Genomic DNA, 19,247 nt, shown 5'->3' with positions numbered 1-19,247 from the left:
AGTTCAATTCCCAGCAACCACATAGTGGCTCACAGACATCCATAGTGAGGTCTGGTGCCCTCTTCTGGCCTTCGGCATACACACAGACTATTGTATACATAATAAATAATAAATAAATATTTAAAAAAAAAGAAAACCTGTAAGATCAGTATAAACTGCGCACTTTTCTTATCTTACCTTTCTCACACATCCATGTGCTCTGGAGGACGTTCCAGAGCTGTATCGAGCAACATTCCTCTTTCCCTTCATAGCTTCCCTGTTCTGCTTCTGAGGGATAAGCCAGCCAGTCCCTGTTGGTAGTTTCCTGGCTCAGCTGTTAGGAACAATTCATTAGTGCTCTAATGAATTGCCTTGTGCACACATCATCTTAGTTTTGCAAATGTATCTCAGGAACAAGTCCCAAGAAGTGTGGCGGATGGGTTCAAGGGTAAGTGCGTGTGTAGTTTTGATAGAAGTACCAAATGTCTCTCCTCAGGGATTGTTCCAAAGTGTTATAGTTCTGTTTCTGTTAAAGCACAGTCAGTAAACATTGGACTTTCCCATCCTACAGACACAAAGTAGAACCTTAGGGTACTTTTCAATCTAACAAAATTTTGTTTATCTTGTGTGTGTGTGTATGTGTGCGTATGTGCACTTCCATGGCATGGGGCATGCATGGGTGTGTTGGTCAGAGGACAACTCACAGAAGTTGGTTCTCTCTGTCCAGTGTCTTGGTACCAGGGGTTGAACTCAGGCCATCAGTCTTGACAAGGTTCTTTACCCACTGAGCCATTTCACCAGCCCCAGGTGGTAAGTTTGACCTAAATAATCTTTCCAGTTTCCATATGGTTTTATAGTTTATTTGTAAATTCTTTTTTTAAAATAAATTTCTTTTAAGATTTTATTTATTTATTATGTATACAGCATTCTGCCTCCATGAATGCCTGCAGGCCAGAAGAGGGCGCCTGATCTCATTACAAATGGTTGTGAGCCACCATGTGGTTTCTGGGAATTGAACTCAGGTCCTCTGGAAGAATAGTCAGTACTCTTAACCACTGAGCCATCTCTCCAGCCCCCTTTATTTGTAAATTCTGGTCTGTTTGGAATTTATCTTGGTGTGCACTGTGATTAATGGACTTAACTCTCTCTATTCACATATGGATTTCCAATTGTCCTGGGAAAAAAAATATCAAAAAGTTTAAGACCAGGGCTTGTAACATGTGGGCCTACTTGTTGGGGTTTCTATCCTGCCCAGTTCCCACAGCTGGCAAGGTCCCAAAGAAAATCACACAGAGGTCTCCATAAGTAATATACTGATTGGCCCATTAGCTTAGGCTTTGTACTACCTCTTATAACTTATATTAACCCATTTTTCTTATCTATGTTAGCCACATGGCTCGGTACCTTTTTCATAAGGGCAGGTCATATCCTGCTTCTTCAGTGGTCTGGGCAGGACTGGGAGGAATGGGCTTCTTCCTTCCTAGAATTCTCTTGTTCTCATTGCCCTGCCTCTACTTCCTGTCTGGTTGACCCACCTATACTTCCTGCCTAGCCAATCAACGTTTATTTAAAACATGATTGGCAGAATATAGACAATTCTCCCACACCAAGGGCTGGAGAGATGGCTCAGTGATTAGTAGCACTTCTAGAGGACCTGGGTTCATTTCTTAGCACTCAAATGAAAGCTCACAACTGTCTGTAGCTCCAGTTCCAGGGGGTCCAACATATACATGTAGGGAAAACACTAATGTACATAAAATAAAAATAAATCATTAAAAACATTTTTAAAAAGTTCAAGACTACTCTTCCCTCTTAATATAGTTATTTACTGTATATACTTAATTTATGCTTGCAGTTGGGTCTGTTGTAAGATGTTTTATGAGTTTACATGGGTCTTCTGGCTCATCCACATGCTTGTGTTATAGTTTTATAGATCTTTATACTAAGCCCTTTTTATGGTGGCACTATCTCTTCTGCATGGTTGCTTTGCTTTTGATCTTGTTTCATCTTCCAGTTGAGCTTTAGAACCAGTGTATTAGTTCCAGGGGTTCTATTTATTTGTAATTAGCTTCAGTAGTTCAGTAGTTAAGTTGATTCATAAAATCAGCTTAAGGAAAATTTGTGAGATTCTGAGCCTCTTCTAGTGTTTGATGTGTCTATTTCTTAGGTCTGTTCTTATAACTCTGATTTATTATGTTTATGTTTATATAGATCATTTAAAAATTATTTTGTTGTCATAATGGCTACTGCTTTTCTATTTAATCTTTAAGCTGGGCTTTTGTTTGTGTGTGTATATATATGTATATATATGTATGTATATATGAAGGCTGTCATTTTAGTCTGTTATGTTAGTTGTTTATTCATTTCTTGTAGACCCTTTTAGATTTTGTAATCCTTTCCTCTGAGCATAGAAAATGGCTCATTTCTTCCTTCCCAGCCTTGTTTGTCTGATCACCGTTGCCAGTTACACTCCTCATGCTTTCAGCATCGGCGTCACAGAGGCCATGTGGAGGGTCTGTGCTGTGCTCCCCTGTAGCAAGGGGTACTCTGGTACTTCCTGTGAAATAAGATGAGGATTTCTGGCTTCAGAAAATGTATTTTATCACTTTAAGGAAATGGCTATCACTTTCTGTTTCATAGGATATTTTAAAACATGTATAACTCTTGCCTTTTGCCTTTTTGCGTTATTAGTGTTAATCAGTATTTTTCCTTGAGATCCATTAATACAATATGTTCTGTTAATGGAATTTCTAATATTGAAGTTAATTTTTAATTTTTAGGGTAATCCCATGAGTTTTTGGTACACTGCTTTCTAAATATGTATTTGGATTTTCTTTGTTATTATAATTTTTTGCTTATTGTAGATTTTAAAATTGAGTTGGGTTTTTGTATTAGTTTTATAATGAATTTGAAAGTTTTTTTCTCTTACCTCTGAAATTGTATAGTCTTGAATTATTTTATTTTGCAAAATCTGAAATACTTCCCTTTGGAATGTGCATGAATGGATTCCATGTTTTTATTTGTTGCTTTCTCTTGCTGGAAGTCATCCCTTGATACAACAGTAGAGTTTCTGCATGTAGTCTTGGCACATAGACAACTTAAAATACAACACTACTATAGGTGCTGTACTGTTGTAATCTATTGTCTAGACAGTAAGGACAAGAAAGTGACTGCACATGTTCATTATTGGCCGAGTTTCCCCTAAATATTTCTGAACAGTGGTTAGTTGAGTCTTTGGATATGGTTCCTGCAGGAGGACTGTGTGTGACCTGTGGAGTCTCCAGAGGCTTCCTGTGTGACCATCGATGCCTTCCTCAGAATACTAGACAGGCTCTGTGGTGTGAGTTTGACTTATAACTTATTTCTCTCTCTCTGTAGGTATGGGGCGGATGTTGATGTCAACCCTCACCTGACTCCTGACACCCAGACCCTTTTCACAAGGCGGCTTACCTCCTTGGTGGTCTGTCCTCTATACATCAGTGCTGCCTACCATAACCTTCAGTGTTTCAGGCTCCTTCTGAAGGCTGGGGCAAATCCTGACTTCAATTGCAATGGTCCTGTCAACACACAGAAATTCTACAGGGGCTCCCCTGGGTGTGTTATGGATGCTGTCCTGCGCCATGGTTGTGAGGCTGCCTTCGTGAGCCTGCTGGTAGACTTTGGAGCCAACCTGAACCTGGTGAAGTGGGAATCACTGGGCCCAGAGGCAACAGGCAGAAGGAAGATGGACCCTGAGGCCTTTCAGGTCTTTAAAGAGGCCAGAAGTAAGTAGCCTGAGCTCAGCATTGTCTTGTGATCTGGAGTTCACTGAACCAGAGCACTGATTCCTCTTTCAGTGGGCCTGATTCCCAGATGCTTACAGCTGTCTATAACTCTAGTTCTAGGAGACTCTCCTCTGGCTTTTGCAGACACTTCATGTATATGGTGCCCAGACATACATACATACAAAACACCCATACACATGAAAATAAATAAGTAAATCTTAATAACAAAATAACAACTCCTCCCCGCCCCCAAGAAATTTCAGTTAAAGCACTTAATTAAAGCCTTCGGTTAGGACCAGTAGTTTTCTAGAGTGGCCGTTCAGAGAGAGAGAGAGGAGAGCTTGTAGGCTAGAGGACAGCCTTGGGTATTTCTCTCAGGCTAGCAGAACCGCAGGGATTTGCTCTTACTAGCTGCCCAGTGTTGGGATGACAGAATGTACACTACTCGGTTTCTCTGAGAGGGTGAGTCCCTGTTCTCTCATGGCAAGCTCTTTACCGACTGAACTCTCCCCAGCTCCAGATGGTTATTTTGCCATTCCCAAACACCTAAAGCTGATGCCAGAAATCTATAAAAGTAGATGTATTCTTTCAACGTTCTTAGAATTATGTTCTCTACCGTTTTGCTCTGCCTTTTGACCTCATTCTTAGCTAATGGTTTCTTTTTCACATTTTTCTTTTTTACTTCTTTTTTCTTAGTTTGTTTTTTCTTTTCTTTTTTCCCTTAATTTGTCTCTTAGATCATTGTACCAAGTGAGGGGTTTCATCATGTCATTTTCTTTAAAAATATTTTTAGTATATTTGTTTATGTATGTGCAAGGGAATCACGCACATGCCATAGTATGCGTGTAGAGGTCAGAGGGAAGCTTACAGGAGTCCTTTCTTCCTGCACATGGGTCCTATGGGTTGAACTCAGGTAATTAAGTGTGGAAGTGGCATTCTTACCCTCTGAGCCATCCTGTTGACCCATCATGGTGTTCTCATTCATGGGTCATTTGTTTTATTCTTATTCATCTTGGCTTTCTCCGCCCTTTTTATATCTAACTTCACATATATTTATTGAACAGTTATAAGCTCATTTTTTAGAGTTCCTCTTTTTTTTTTTAGTTCCCTTCAAATAGCCTTAGATTGAGTTCTGTGATAATCCAGTTTTTGTTAAAATAAGATCTGGAGTTTGTCTGTGTAGAAGTTGTTTGCCAATGAATTAATAAGTGAGTGGCAAGAGTTTGAAATTTACCTGTGCTTGGGTTTGTTGTCAGTGCTCTCTGGATTTCAGAAATTGTCCTGTGTGTCTATCTTAATTCCTGCCTGGTGCCCTACATTCACAACGTTTTTCTTGTTGCCTTTTCTTCCTGAAGTAGGAAGTAGGGCCTTGGCTGTTTCTTTTTGATTTGGGGCAGGACTGCCAGCCTAATCTCTGAATTCAAGTACTACAAACTTCGTGTCCCCAGGCCTCCTTGCCCCTGCTGGGACAGAGCAAGAGTATGGGTCATTTGCTCTCATCTGTGGGGTCTCCTGTGGGCAGCCTTTTTTAGGGCACTGAGGATTGCAGGAGATGGGGCCATCAGATGCACACATGCCTGGTTAGATGGAAGCAGATAGCAAGGCCTTCCTTGCCTCCGGGGCCTCCTTGGCTCTGAGATTAGGAATGCTATGTTAGTGCAGTTGTGCCCACCATAGTCAGCTTTGGCCATTTAGAACCAGGATGGAATAAACCTTTTCCCTTCACACTCTCCAGGTATTCCCAGGACCTTGCTGAGTTTGTGCCGTGTGGCTGTGAGAAGAGCTCTTGGCAAATACCGACTGCATCTGGTTCCCTCGCTGCCGCTGCCAGACCCTATAAAGAAGTTTCTGCTTTATGAGTAGAGTTCAGATGCAGCGTTGACTGCAGTGAGGAAGCCGATCATCTGCAGTGAAAGTTGACTCTTACATCCTGTGAACTATGTCCTGCGCTGCCAACTTGTTTCCTGACTGTCAGTGAAGAAGAAACAGCCATGTTCTCTTGAATTGTGATTCTGTCTCAGGTGCTTGGGCCACCAAACACTCCTTGAGTCACTGTCAACTGAGAGGGGCATACAAACTTCATTTTGTTCTTCTTCAATATCTGTTCTGGAGTTTTACTGTTATATATTAATGAAATGGGTTGTGAAATGTGTGCAGTATGGGTTGAACCTGCAAGCCTCGTGGTAGCCCTAGTTGGGACAGCTTGTATTTTTCCAAAGGTATTTATGTTCTTGCTTTGCAATTAATTATTCTTTTAAGGCTTAATATCCAAACAAGAAGAGAGTTTTGATAAGAAAACATGTAGGAAACAGACACAGTTCTTGCACTTGCTGGTCTGTTTTCCTGCCCGGGTTTGTCTGTATGTGCTGTTAGGTGCGCGTCCCTTCTTACTGCTGCAGCATTTTCTCTTGGAAGAGTCTTCATTCCAAGATGGTTTCTTGGCTGCATACACTGCCTGCCATCTCAGTGCGTGGAGGTCCCAGCACAGTGTCCACAGTGCAGCACCTGTCCTGGCAAAGGTTTTCTGATGGACGTCTCATCCTGGGGATCTTCAGACAATGATTACCTTTAGGAGGCCCACCTAGAACTAGCCAGGAAGTGACTTCCCACATTCAGACCAGGGACCATCCCAATAGCACTCACTGCCACTTCTCACAGGATAAGATGACACTGGGGTGCTCTATACAGACCCTCCCATACAGAAAATGGGAGCTGTATGGGCTACCTGGGTGGTTCCAGGCTAAGCAGTTCCTGCTGCTTGGTGCCCACCAGAGGCTGTGTCTCCCTCTTTCCGGTTCAGTGCCTTTGTGAGCACTCCTAGAGATCTTTCCCCATCCTGCCCAGGGTTATTGGTGAGATGACTTAGTGCAGGTGTGAGGGTCATGGGCAGTTGGGTCAGGAACTATGCATAGCCTTGAGCATCCTCAGGTTGCTCCTGTTTGGTGAAATTGCATTTTGTCATTTTGAAACCTCTTAGGACTATTGTGTGAATCTGTGGTGATTGTAGACTTGAGATTGTTTAGGGGCAAGCAGATGTTAGATCTGTTAAAATTTTGACCATGAAAGAAAACTAACTTGTAATGATACTTTACTGTTGAACCATTGTGTGGTTTAGTGACCATCTGTGAATGGAGTTCCAAACCTTACCCAGTGTCTCAGAATGGCCCTGTGCAGCAACACCAAGCTGGCCAAAATGCACTACATGGAGTTGTAGTGGGCCTTGCCCCAGCTCTGGCCAGTGAGTACTGTGTCTGGGGAGGGAATGAGCTGGGCCAGCCTGTTCCTCCCCAGCCTCCCCCAGCTGTTCTGTAGGGGGCCCAGGCCACATGAGTAGCGTCCCCTGCGCGTATTATTTTCAGAATCTCAGTACTGTGAGGTTCTGCTGCTTGTTCAAAACTTCGAGCTTGCAAACCTGAATGCGAAACAGCATTGGTGCTGACTGAGGACAACCCTCTTTGTTTCAGTAGCTCTATGAAAGTACTGCATTTTGTTGCTCTCAAGGATGAGGTACAGGTAGGAAAGAGCAACGCTATCGTGAGTACCCCAGGATCATGAGAGGCACCAAGGGGAGCTGATGTGGCCTTGGTGAGGACTGGTGTTTATGCGACAGACTTCTGAGAGCTCTGGGTGTCTCCTTAGTGTGGAAATGTGGTAGGCCTGATGACACTACTGCCTTCTGACTGAGCTGGCCCTAGCAGAGGAGCTCAGTGGCCCAGAGGGAAGGAGCCTGAAGCTGTCCCTGCTTATCCAAGGGGGATCTGTGTGATTGTTGCTATTCCTGGGGCAGCCACTTGATTTAAACAGAGGTTTGTGCCTTGAGTCTTGGCCAGGCAGGCTGGAGTTTAGCCAGTGCTGATGCCTCAGAATTTATCTTTTTGTGTGCTTTTAGACATATTTCCAGAAACCTACCAATGTCATACATTTTGTAGCTATTGTACTCGCGATGTTTATCACTTTATTTATTTGCTTATTTATTTATTCACCCACTTATTTATTTGTTTATTATTTATTTATTCATTTATTTATTTATATTCTTCCTCCCTGATTGTTTTGTTTTGACATTAGGTAAATTTAGGCAAAAATACTTTTTAAGTAGGTAATTAGCAATTTTCAAATGTTGGCCATTTTTGTTATCAGGCTTAAGGACCATCAGTTTGAAAGTTTTCCCTCTATTCTTTCGTGCATGATTTAAAAATTTTGTTGTTGTTGTTTGTTTTGAGACAGGGTTTCTCTGTGAAACAGTCTTGGCTGTCCTAGAACTTGCTCTGTAGATCAGGCTGGCCTCAAACTCACTGAGATCCACTTGCCTTTGCCTCCTAAGTGCTGGGATTAAAGGCGTGTGCCACCACTGCCTGGCTTCACGTATGATTTTTTTAAGATAAAAATTTTCTGAAAAGAAAAGTACTGTGTATGGGCCTGAGCAGAGATAAGCATGCCCTGACCTGTTTCAGCCAATTCCTGGAGCTGTGAAGGCTCCACTGCAGGCAGGAGGACCTTTGTGCTCTGCCTTTCAGTGGACTCCAGTGACGTCCTGTGAGAGCTGACACAGGCAGGCCCTCTGGGAGTGGTCTCTGTCCCGTGGTCTTAATGGAAGTGCACTTAATGGTGGTGGTAGCAATGCTGAGAGCCGGCGCTGTAGTACTGACCTTGTGCTCTGGTGGCACAGTGGGATCATTGCAGCCCACAGTGCAGCATCTGCAGAGAGCTGTGCAGTGGGAAGGAGAAGGGCAGCCTGTAATGCTAGAGGAAATCCAATTTCCTCAGCTGACTGGCTTGTCTTATTCGGCCGTCATGTCCTTCCTGGCAGATACTAGAATGTTGGCTTGAAAGCGATGGTGCGGTCTATGTCTTTGCATTTAAAACACTCTTGGTTGTAGTTCACAGATTTTTTTTTTTCAAGTTTACTTGTTGCTGATATCCTGGCACCAGTCTGGTTATAGTGGATGTTACAAACTAATGAGACATTTTGGATTTTTAATAGCCTGCATGGTGGTGAAAGGCTTTGCAGCTTCCCCATGCCTGGGGTCCAAGAGTATTCTCTAGGGTCACTGCACATGGCCTAAGAAGTCTAGACATGCTTTTGATGGACCTCTACCACCCCAAATTTATGAGGCCACCCACAGGGAGGATTGTTTGTCCCCCACTCAGGCCTTGGGAACCAGTGGCACCTAGGGTGCTGTGATGGCACCAGTGGTGGTCCGCAGGTCCTTTTGTCTCCTTACTGTCTGCCCACTAGGCACTGCCCTGCAGGGGTCTAATGGCTTCCATCAGCACTGAGAGATTTCTGGAAGCCGTCTCTTTGATTTGGGAGCTCCTTCCTTGTCCTTATGCTCCCCTCTCCTTCTCATACCCCTTGGCATGCAGTAAGTAGTAGGTCCATGTGCTTTACTGTTAGGGATTTGTGGTCATTCCAAGAAAGCCCCACAGATGGGGACATTCAGGTCTTGAAGTGAACAATGATTTGTGGAGTATTTGCTCTACACTCTAGCCTGACAAAAGATGATGAAGTAAGAAGGATATAGGGAGACCTTCTCGAGCCTCAACATGTGTTGGACACGGAGCTCTTTTCAGCCAGTCCTGGGGATTGAACTGCGATCCTGTGCATATGAGGAAGCACTCTACCATGGAGCTGTGTGTTCAGCCTCTTGTTTTGAAATCTGACTGGAGATTGGCGTGCTTTCTCTGAACATGGCTTTCTTTTTTTTTTTTTTTAATATTTATTATGTATATAATATTCTGTCTGCAGGCCAGAAGAGGGCACCAGACCTCATTACAGATGGTTGTGAGCCACCACGTGGTTGCTGGGATTTGAACTCAGGACCTTTGGAAGAACAGGCAATGCTCTTAACCACTGAGCCATCTCTCCAGCCCTGAACATGGCTTTCTTGCACACGCAGTGTGACTGCTCCTGACAGCTAACCGGCCCTGCTCTTCCTGTAGTGTCTGCACAGCTCCCACTGCTTCTGTTGGTGTTGGGCGTATGTATCATGCACTAGGGTCTGTGTGCTGGAGACATGCTCACTTCAACCCCCTCTTTGCTGTTTGGGGATGAGCGTGTGCTTGTTTGCAGTGATCAGGACAGATTGTTTTTTTGCCCTTGTGCCTAGTTAAGAGCTTTCAAAAGTACAATGACATTTTTGATATATTGTTATAATAAATGCTTTTTGCCCTCTGATTTCCCTCCAAAATGCCTTAATTTTGTGGCCTGTATCTTACTGGGTAGAAGCTTCCTTCATGTGCAGTCTTTTATTTACATTCATTCATTCATTCATTCATTCATTCATTCATTCATCCATCCATTGTGCGTGATGTGTATGTTTGTGTTTACATGCATTCCCATGTAAGCTATGGTGTGGATATGGAGATCGAAGGACAGCTTAAAGAAGTTGGTTCTCTCCTTCTACCATTTGGTTTCCAGGGATTGACTCAGATAGCTGTATGGTGGAAAGTGCCTTTATCCTCTGAGCCATTTTATCAGCCCCATGTGCAACTGTGTGCACAGAAAAAGTAGAAGGGACTGGTTCCTGCAGAGTTCCCAATGACTGAAGAGAAGGCTTTACTGCGGGAGTTTACAGCTGTTGAGGATTCTGGGGCTGCAGGGTGGAACCCATAGTGTTGCCCAAAATTTAACTACCTAACAGCCTGTTTCGCCTAGTGGCTCGAGTTCCTGGATTGAAGAGAGTTGCGCCTACAGCTTTCTAGCCAGTGATTCTGTGCTGTGGGGAGGAGGTGGACACTGCCGTTTTCTGTCCCATGTTATTTGTGATTTGTTTTGTCATTTGAAGGTAGCGATGTGGCAACTTTGGATAAGCTGGAGGGAATGAACTGAATAAAGTATTTCTTCATCCTGAGTGTGTGGCTGCCTAGTGCTCTCTGTGTCTTCCCTTTCAGAGGTGGTCTCCGTTCCTTAACACCTGTTGTAATACTGAAAGGAGGAAGGTGTCCCCAGTCTCTCTCCGCCATCCTTCAACCGTTTGTGTGGCAGAGGCTGCCTGCCCATGGACTGATGGATGCATCTTCCCTCCATCTTCATCTTCCATGTGGAACTCTTCTATGAGACAGGGTCTTGTGTAGCCAAGGATTACCTCCGTCTCCTGATCTCCTGGTGGGATCACAGGTGTGCACCACTGTGCCTGCCTCATAATGGTACTGTTTAGGTTGGAGTTTGGACCTTTGGTTCACTCCAGTGAGAGCTGCATAAGTCAGTCACTTGTATGATTTGGTGTAACTGTTTGCCATTACTTCTTCCTAATCCCCTTGACATGATGGAGCCTTTCAAGAGAGTGGATGAATGATAACTCAGAACAACCTGAGAAAATACTGCAAGAGAAACAAGGGAACATAGAGAGTCTGAGCTCCTGGAGGTCTGGAACTGACATCTGGTGCCTCCGATGTATTTGAGGGAAAGGGTGAAACAGGAAAACTGGCCACCTGCTTTCTAAGAAGCAAGTAGCTCCTGCCTACCACACACTAAGCTGTTGAACCCCTTCAGCCCTATGGGAGACAACACTGAACCTTCAAGACTTTCTGCTCCATAATGCTCTTCAGGCAGAAATTGCAGCAGCTTCTCTGAAAACTTACCTCAGCCACAAAGGAAAGACATGCAGATAGCTGTGTGGTATGTGGCCACAGAAATGACCAAACATGGAGGGCTGCTCTTCTAAAGGTCCTGAGTTCAATTCCCAGAAACCATATGGTGGCTCACAACCATCTGTAATGAGATCTGGCGCCCTCTTCTGGCCTGAAGGCATACACACAGATAGAATAATATACAATATTCTATTATATACATAATAAATATATAAAAAAAGAAAGAAATGACCAAACACGCTGTTCAGAGGACTCCAGGTGTGAGTCCTGAGGATCAGGCTTCCCTTTCCAGATCACCAGGGAAAACTTGTGCTAATGTCAGGAAGAGCGCTGTGATTTCAGACTGGGAAACTGCTGGAGCCAGTAAACAGTGGCTATAAGTGCTCACGGCACTTCACTTGACTTTTTTTTTTTTAATTTCATGTGCATTCATGTTTTGCCTGCATTTATGTATGTCTGTGAAAGTGTCAGTTCCCCCTGAAACTGGGGCCACAGAAAGCTGTGAGCTGCCATGTCAGTGCTGGGAATTGAACCCAGGTCCTCTGGAAGAGCAGCCAGTGCTCTCAGCTGCTGCTGAGCCATCTCTCCAGCACCCCAATGGCACTTTAGAAATGAGAGACATTGGAACTTCTTCAAATTTCTGAAGGGAAATTATTTTCAGATCAATTAAAAGTCACTCTGAAAGACTTATGAACTCCTAAAGTTTAGGAAATTACTCGAGGATATACTTCAAAATGAAGGAGTAAGCCAAGAAGGAAGAAGGTTTACAGAGGAAATTGAGGCTCCATAACGAAAAGGTAAAGCTCCAGGCATATGGGATGTTTGCTTAGTCTTCAGCATTGGACACCAAACACCACAATTACTGATCAGTATCAAAACAATGAAAACTAGTTGAGCAAGAAAAAGTTAACACAATAAAAACCATCACATGATAGCTGGGATTAGTGTGTGAGTGTGCCTGATGAGAGGATAATAGTAAGAACAGTGGCGGCAAGTCTAGCCACGCCAGGATGGATAGATGGAAGGTGGAGGATAGTGTGTGCATGGAAGCTAGACAGTCCCTACCGACACTGAGAGGGGCAAGTAGTCACCCAAAAGGGGATAGGCTGAAAATTAGGCAGGAAATAGCGAAGAGAACATAAAGAGGGTAGAAGGGGACAGTAACAGAGCAGAAACTGACTAGACATACCCTAGACATAACAGAGTTCAGAATTATTGCCCCTGAAGAAAAAAAGGTGTGCATGTGAGGGTAATCCCAGATAGTAGGCAAGAAGACACGCTGTGAAACATTTTTCAAGGGAGTCTCATGTGTGGGCTGGAGAGTTGGCTCAGAGTCTTGCAGAGGACCCCAGGTTTCAGTTCCTAGCCTCCATATAGCATCTGGTAGTCACCTAACTCCAGTCCCAAGGGATCTGATGACCTCTTCTGACTTTTGTGGGTACCAGGCATGCTCGTGATACACAGACATATATACAATAAATTGAGCTGGGTGGTGGGAGTGCACACCTATAGTCCCAGCACTCAGGAGGCAGATTCAGGTAGATCTCTTGAGTTTGAGGCCAGTCTGGTCTACAGAACAAGTTCCAGGGCAGCCAGGACTACACAGAGAAAATCTCTCTTGAAAAAAATAAAAAACCAAAACAATCTTTTAAATTTTATTTTTTTAAAAAGAAAAACTCCTTTTATTCATTTTACATACCAATCCCTAGTTCCCACTTCCTTCCCTCCTCACATTCCCTCCACCTTCCCCACCCCCTCACCCCCATTCACTTCTCAGAGAGGGTAAGGCACATTGCTTTGGGGATGGTCCAAGGCCCTCCCTACTATATCTAGGCTGAGTAAGGTATCCATCCAAAGAGAATGGGTTCCAAAAAGCCAGTACAAGCAGTAGTGATAAATCCTGGTGCCACTGCCAGTGGCCTCACAGGCTGTCCCAGCCATACAGCTGTCACCCACATTCAGAGGGACTAGTGTGGACCTATGCTGGTTTCTTCCCTGTTCAGCTGGAGTTGGTGAGCTCCCATGAGCTCAGGTAAGCTGTTTCAGTGGGTGTCCCCATCATGGTCTTGACTTCTTTGCTCACATTCTCACTCCTCCCACTCTAGGAGCTCAATCCCCCCCCCCAAAAAAAAGGTTCATGTAGCCCAGGCTGATCTCATTGTGTAGCTGGCGATGACCTTGAACCCCTGATCCTCTTGCTTCTAATATCCCAAGAGCTGGGATTATAGGCATGTGGATGCTACCATGCCTGGCACTTGCTAAAAGACTATGCACCCATCACTTTGCTAGACTGGCATAAATTCTTACTAAATTCTAAATCTTACACCCACAGATAAGTGTAGCCACCATTACTTATCAGAGAAACCTCACAGTAAGTGGAGACCTCCATGTTATATCACAACTGAACACAAGGCAGAAACCAATGGATCATAGGAAGCCCAGACACAATGGACACATCTACATATGGCCCTAGCAGCAGGCCTAGTGGAAACATGAGTTTTATAAATATGGAGAATGAGCAATCCTTTTAAAGCCCCTACTCCCAGTGAGATTGGATTTCTGGTTAAAGGAAGTACATCTTTGATGGCACTAGAAGTCAAACTGCTCATAATAGTGAAACTCAAAATGCTGGGATTTCAGATTCCAAGTTTCACCTGGGCCCAATTAAGATCCTGTGGTTCTGTTCTTTCCCTGCCAATGCCCTGACTCTGCTGAGAGAATGATAAAGCTGTGAGCTCAGCACTGTTCACAGCCAAAGCAATTAGATCTTTTCTGAATCTCAGAAAGACCAGCCGCCTGCGTGGGGGGAAGGGGGGCAGGGCTCCTTCAGGACTACCACTAGAGCTCTTTTGTTCTCCCTGCCTCACCATTCTGTGCTGGCTTCCAAACCCATTTATTCCTCTCTGTCAGCTCCTAGTGCCCTCGGAGGATCCAGTCCCACACTGTAGCCCCTGAGGTCATTACCATTGGGACATGACTGGTCTAGCAGCTACTGGGACTCCTAAGGCCCTTGCTTCAGTCGACTTTGTCCCAGTCCTCCAAGGCGACAGCTTGCTCTGGTTCTAGTAATTGCAGGCAGTTCTGAGCACAGGTCTCTTAGTTTTCATCGGCTGTGAGCTGAGCCCTGCATAAGCCCGCAAGTACGACCACAGATCAGTTCCGAAACCGGTCCTTGGGAACCCATTTCCACGTCGCCTCTCGTACCAATTCCAGGTGACCATAATTGCACTAGTGTGAGCAAGGAAGGTTTGAGAGAATCTAACTTTCTGTGGAATACCCTTGGGAAGAGTACCCAAAGGAAGTGGGTGAGCTGTCAGGGGACGAAGCCCTTCCTAAGGCGCCAGTGGGCACCTTAATGGAGAGGTCATGTGTAATTTTAGTTGAACAGCTACCAGAGACATTTTCCTGGATTATCAGAGCAGGAGATGCTCTGTGTTTATGAGGCAAAAGTGAGCAAGCAAGGAACTGAGCTGTCATAGGGACAGAGCCCTCCCTGCAGCATACCTTGTGGGGGCCTGTGAAAAAGGATGGTACTATCAAACTCGAGAAGCCTGCCGGCACAGCTGTATTCAAGAGCTAGCTGCTAAGAAACCCTTTATGGAGGCGGTTTGAGGGCTGGGGGTGTCTTCAGCATGCTCTGTGCGTCTCCGAGTCCCCTATGGGGAAGTCGGCTGAGTTGCCCCTAAATGCACTGTTAAGTGAGCCCTCACTGGGTTATGGCACTTGTAACCATGGCCACTGGGATGGACTGAAGAATTCAGAGCCAGGAAAGGCTGGTACTTCCTCCTCCAGTGTTACTCTGGCGACCTCTGCTGGCGGACAGAGCCTAGCCTTGAGGCAGCAGGCAAGGGAGGAAACCCGAGAACACAAGGGGGAGTTAAAGCAGACACGTGTGCTTTCTGGCAACTGGTGCCAGAAAATTCATGTTAAGTGAGTGCATCCTCGATGTTTAAAGAAGATAGGAAACGCCAAGCAGTGGTGGCTCACGCCGTTAATCCCAGCACTCAGGAGACAGAGGTAGGCGGAGCTGTGTGTGTTCGAGGCTCTATAGCGTGAGTTCCAGGACAGCCAGGACTATTTCATAGAGAAACCCTGTCTTGAAAAAAACAAGCAAGCAAACAAACAAAAACCCACCCCAAACAAAAAAAAGTCCCCCAAAACTCATACTGCCCATCTCACTGATAAGCACAGATGCAAAATCCCAAGGAAAACACAGCAAAGGGGTTAGCAGCATGTTAAACACAATGCATTGGGACCATAGTGGGCATACATGGAGCTAGGTGGCTCTCCACCAAGAAGGGTTGTTCTTCCCTCATGGCACACCCTCCAGCTGTGGCCCTGATCACATGTCACTAGGAACGCTGGGCCAAGCTATGGCCATGTTCTCTGTCTCTTCCTGCTTTCAGTTAGAGACAACGAACACGCCATGGGATGGTGGAGTTGGAGATGAAAGCCCCAGGTTGCAGATCTCCTGGACAACCAGGGATCTCTCGTCTTGGCCTGTTACACAAACCGTACCCAGACTTCCAACTGTGGAACCAGCATTTGTGTTTCCCACGGACCAGCCTGCACGGAGGTCCGTTTCTTGCTTTACGTGCTCCCGTGTCCTGTCCTCTCCCACAGACACCAAAAGATGCCCTTGCCTCCAGAAACCATCTCCAGGTCCGGTCCCCTGAGAAGCCGGTCTGCAGCAGGCACGGAAGCCGGCGCTTGAGCGGCCCGGGGTGGGAGTGTGTCTTTGTTTCATAGCACCCTTTCCAACTAGCACTGCTGAGACCGTCTCGGCTTGCTTTTGGCTCTGAGACCGGACCGCTTCAGTTCTGACTTGACCACTCCCTTGCCTGACTTTGAGACACAGCTTCAGATCTTTAGGGAGGTGGGTGGTTTTTTTTCCCCCCCTGCAAAGTAGAGTGCAAAAGTGCCCATCTGAAGCAGGGAGTGGTTAAGAGAACTGTGTGGGATCAGATGTGGTATCTCACGCCAGTAGCCTTAACACTTGTGGAACACGTACTACACATACTGTCAGACTAGCCTGGGCTATATTGGAAGGCCCTGTAGAAATGGAGGGAGAAGGAGAGGGACATACATGCATGGGAAGGAGGTGAGCGGTTTCTGCCTGCCTTCGCCTCTGTCCATACATGTGTCGGAGTTTGAATGTAATTGGTTCCCACAAGCTCATAGGGAGTGGCACTATTGGGGGGTGTGGCCTTGTTGAGGGACGTGTGTCACTGTGGGGGCTTTGAGGTCTCTTTTGTCACAGTCCACTTCCTCTTGCCTTCTGATCAAGATGAAGCTAGCATCATGTCTGCCTGCACACTGCCATGCTCCCCACCGTGATGATAATGTACTGAGCCTCTGAAACTGTAAGCTACCGTCTCTCTTTCCTTTATAAGAGTTGCCATGGTCGTGGTGTCTCTTCACAGCAGTAGAAACCCTAACAAAGACAACATAGTTATCTGAGGTTGATGCTGAGCCAGGGCTTTCAAGCTAGGCTTTGAGACTAGGGTTTCAAACACCAGTGTGAGCCCTTGGAAGAGCAAAGGACACCTGAATTTGTCTCTGCATCTACAAGCTAGACCTTCAGGGTGATGTATGGCTATCCTTCTGGATCTATGGGGGATTGGGTCCAGGGCCCCCAAACTAGGAAACCAAATATCTATGGTGTTAAAGCCTTAATATAAAAAGGGTAATTGTATTTATTTATTTATTTCTAACTTTAAAGACAGGGTCTCGCCATATAACTGTGGCTGGGCTGGAAAAGATGGGAAGACCAGGTTGACCTCAAAAATCCCTGCATGCTGGGATCATGGGTATGCACCATCATGCCTAGATGAGAAGGTGGTAATATCTGCATGTAACTTGCATGCATGCCTCCATAATCCCTTAAATCACCTACAGATTAGTTGTAATACCTAAATACCTAATATAACACAAATGGCCCAATGGTTGTTATACTCTATTGTTTAGGGAGAAACGACAAAAAAAAAAGGTTCCTTTCCTGTTCTGCACAGAGGAAGTTTTATTTCCTGAGTATTTTTGATCCGTGGTTGATTGAATCTGTGGATGGAGCACCCATGAATGTGGATGGCCAAATGCTCTTTGTGGTGTGTTGGGAAGGGTTAACAGCTGTGCAGGTCCACTGTTTAGTGGACTGTGTGGCCCACGGTTCAAGTGTCCAGGAGGCCTGTGTTGATGGAGGCTTCTCTGTACACCAGTGACAGGCGTATGTGTCATTCACTGTTCACTGCTCCCCGACACAAAGGACAGCATGCCGACTGTGGCGCTGGATGTCTGTTGGTGACTCGCCTGTTCTGTGTGGTGATGGCATGGAAAACTTTCCTGTGTGGGTCTGTCATGTAGGGCCGTGACAGACCAGGGGAGATGTCACAGTGACTTGGAAGTGCTCGATGCTTCCTTGTGAGATTGGTGGAGACCCAGGCCTGACAGAATGAAGGTCTCAATGACTTCACTGCCCCAGATTCTACTCTTGATTTCCCACAGAAAGCCGAGGTACACATGTGACCTCCTGAGCACCAGCTGTAGAAACCTCCAGTTCCTCCACAGGCTTGTGATTTAATCTCCGATTTCCAGGCTGCTGTCAAGGGTCACCTGATTTTCATGTTTTTATGTCAGGCCAGTAGCTTCTCTTCACTCTCCGATGGAGCTACAAATGGAGCATTCCTGATGCAAAAATCCAACATCCAAATGCTCCCACATCAGCAACTTTTGTTTTGCATTGACACAATGCTGCAAATTCAAAATTTCCATGTCCTAAAAGCCTGTTTCTTTGCTTTTTGCATAGAGTTCTCAAAAATATTGCCTAAAATTACCTTTAGATTATGTACATACATAAGGTGTTTATGGGGCATAAATGAATTTCACATTTAGACTTGGACCCTATTTCCAAGGTATCTTCTCGTTATATCTATGTAAATATTTCCAAAACAGAAAAAAAAATCCAAAGTCTGCAGTATTTCTGGCTCCAAGCACTTTGGATAAGGGATCCAGAGCCCTGTTGCTCAGCTTTTAGAATAAAGATCTCCCTTTTCCTCCTGCCCATCTCTGCTCTGCCATCTGGCTCCTCTCCTTATAGCCCAACCAGAGGATGCCTTCCCTTTAGATTAAGCATTGGGATGGCACAATGGTGGTGGTGGTGGTGGTGGTGACAGTGACAGGCCCTGGTTTGAGTTTTTTTTTTTTTTTTTTTTGTCCTTGAGTGGCCCATGGAATTCAGCTTGTTTTTCATCTTCACTGAGGACGTGGATGCTCAGGGTAGGGCAGAGGTGCTGCTGGCTGTGGTCACACTCATCACATGATGGTGTTGGACATGCCCACACTGTTTTCACACTAGGCCCCATCCTCTGGTCCCTGGGCTCAGCAATGCCTTTGGGCAGAAGAGGAAGCTATTCTTTTGGACTTTTTAGGCTACATTAGCCTACCAGCTGGTGTTCCCCATAGAAGCCTGTGGCCGTAGTCAGGGAAGGAGCAACCTATTCTCTTCCTGTGTACCTTACCTACCCTTACAGAGCCAGCATCCTGTAGGTGCTTTATAGATGCTGGGTGGATGAATGAGTGAGTGAGTGAGTGAGTGAGTGAGTGAGTGAGTGAGTAAGTGAAGGATATGCTTTGACAAGAGTGAATTCATTTTGTAGGTTGAACCTATTTCTAGAGGACTATCTGCCAAGACCATGGGGTGCTGTTGTCCTATCCTGGGCCACGGAGGCTCCCTGAGGTGACTCCTTCTCTCCCAGCTCCTGGATCTGAGGTCTGGCTTCACACCCAGCAGCCTGATAAGGGACTCATGGAAAATCTGCATTTATGCTTTTGAAATCCCTAGTGGGCTGTTGATGCTGTTTTGGAAGGAGTGACCATGGTCCTCAGCCAAGCTGTGGTGAGCCGTGGACTCTGAGCTCA

At 45.4% G+C, this 19,247-nt stretch overlaps 1 protein-coding gene across 1 annotated transcript in view; it reads left to right on the top strand.

Annotated features, from left to right (window-relative positions):
- Nucleotides 1-10,584, top strand: part of Asb1 (ankyrin repeat and SOCS box containing 1) — a 28,688-nt gene extending 18,104 nt beyond the window's left edge. The window contains exons 4-5 of the mRNA XM_050163062.1: nt 3,358-3,743; nt 5,479-10,584. Coding sequence (XP_050019019.1) covers nt 3,358-3,743; nt 5,479-5,606 — 514 coding nt within the window. The 3' untranslated portion in view covers nt 5,607-10,584. The remainder of the gene's footprint in view (nt 1-3,357; nt 3,744-5,478) is intronic.
- The last annotated feature ends 8,663 nt before the right edge of the window (nt 10,585-19,247 follow it).

This window comes from Alexandromys fortis, unplaced genomic scaffold (assembly GCF_014885135.2).
Source record: "Alexandromys fortis isolate MF-2015 unplaced genomic scaffold, M_Fortis_MF-2015_v1.1 scaffold_139, whole genome shotgun sequence".
Lineage (NCBI taxonomy): Eukaryota > Metazoa > Chordata > Mammalia > Rodentia > Cricetidae > Alexandromys > Alexandromys fortis.
This window is presented reverse-complemented; position numbering and strand designations above follow the sequence as displayed.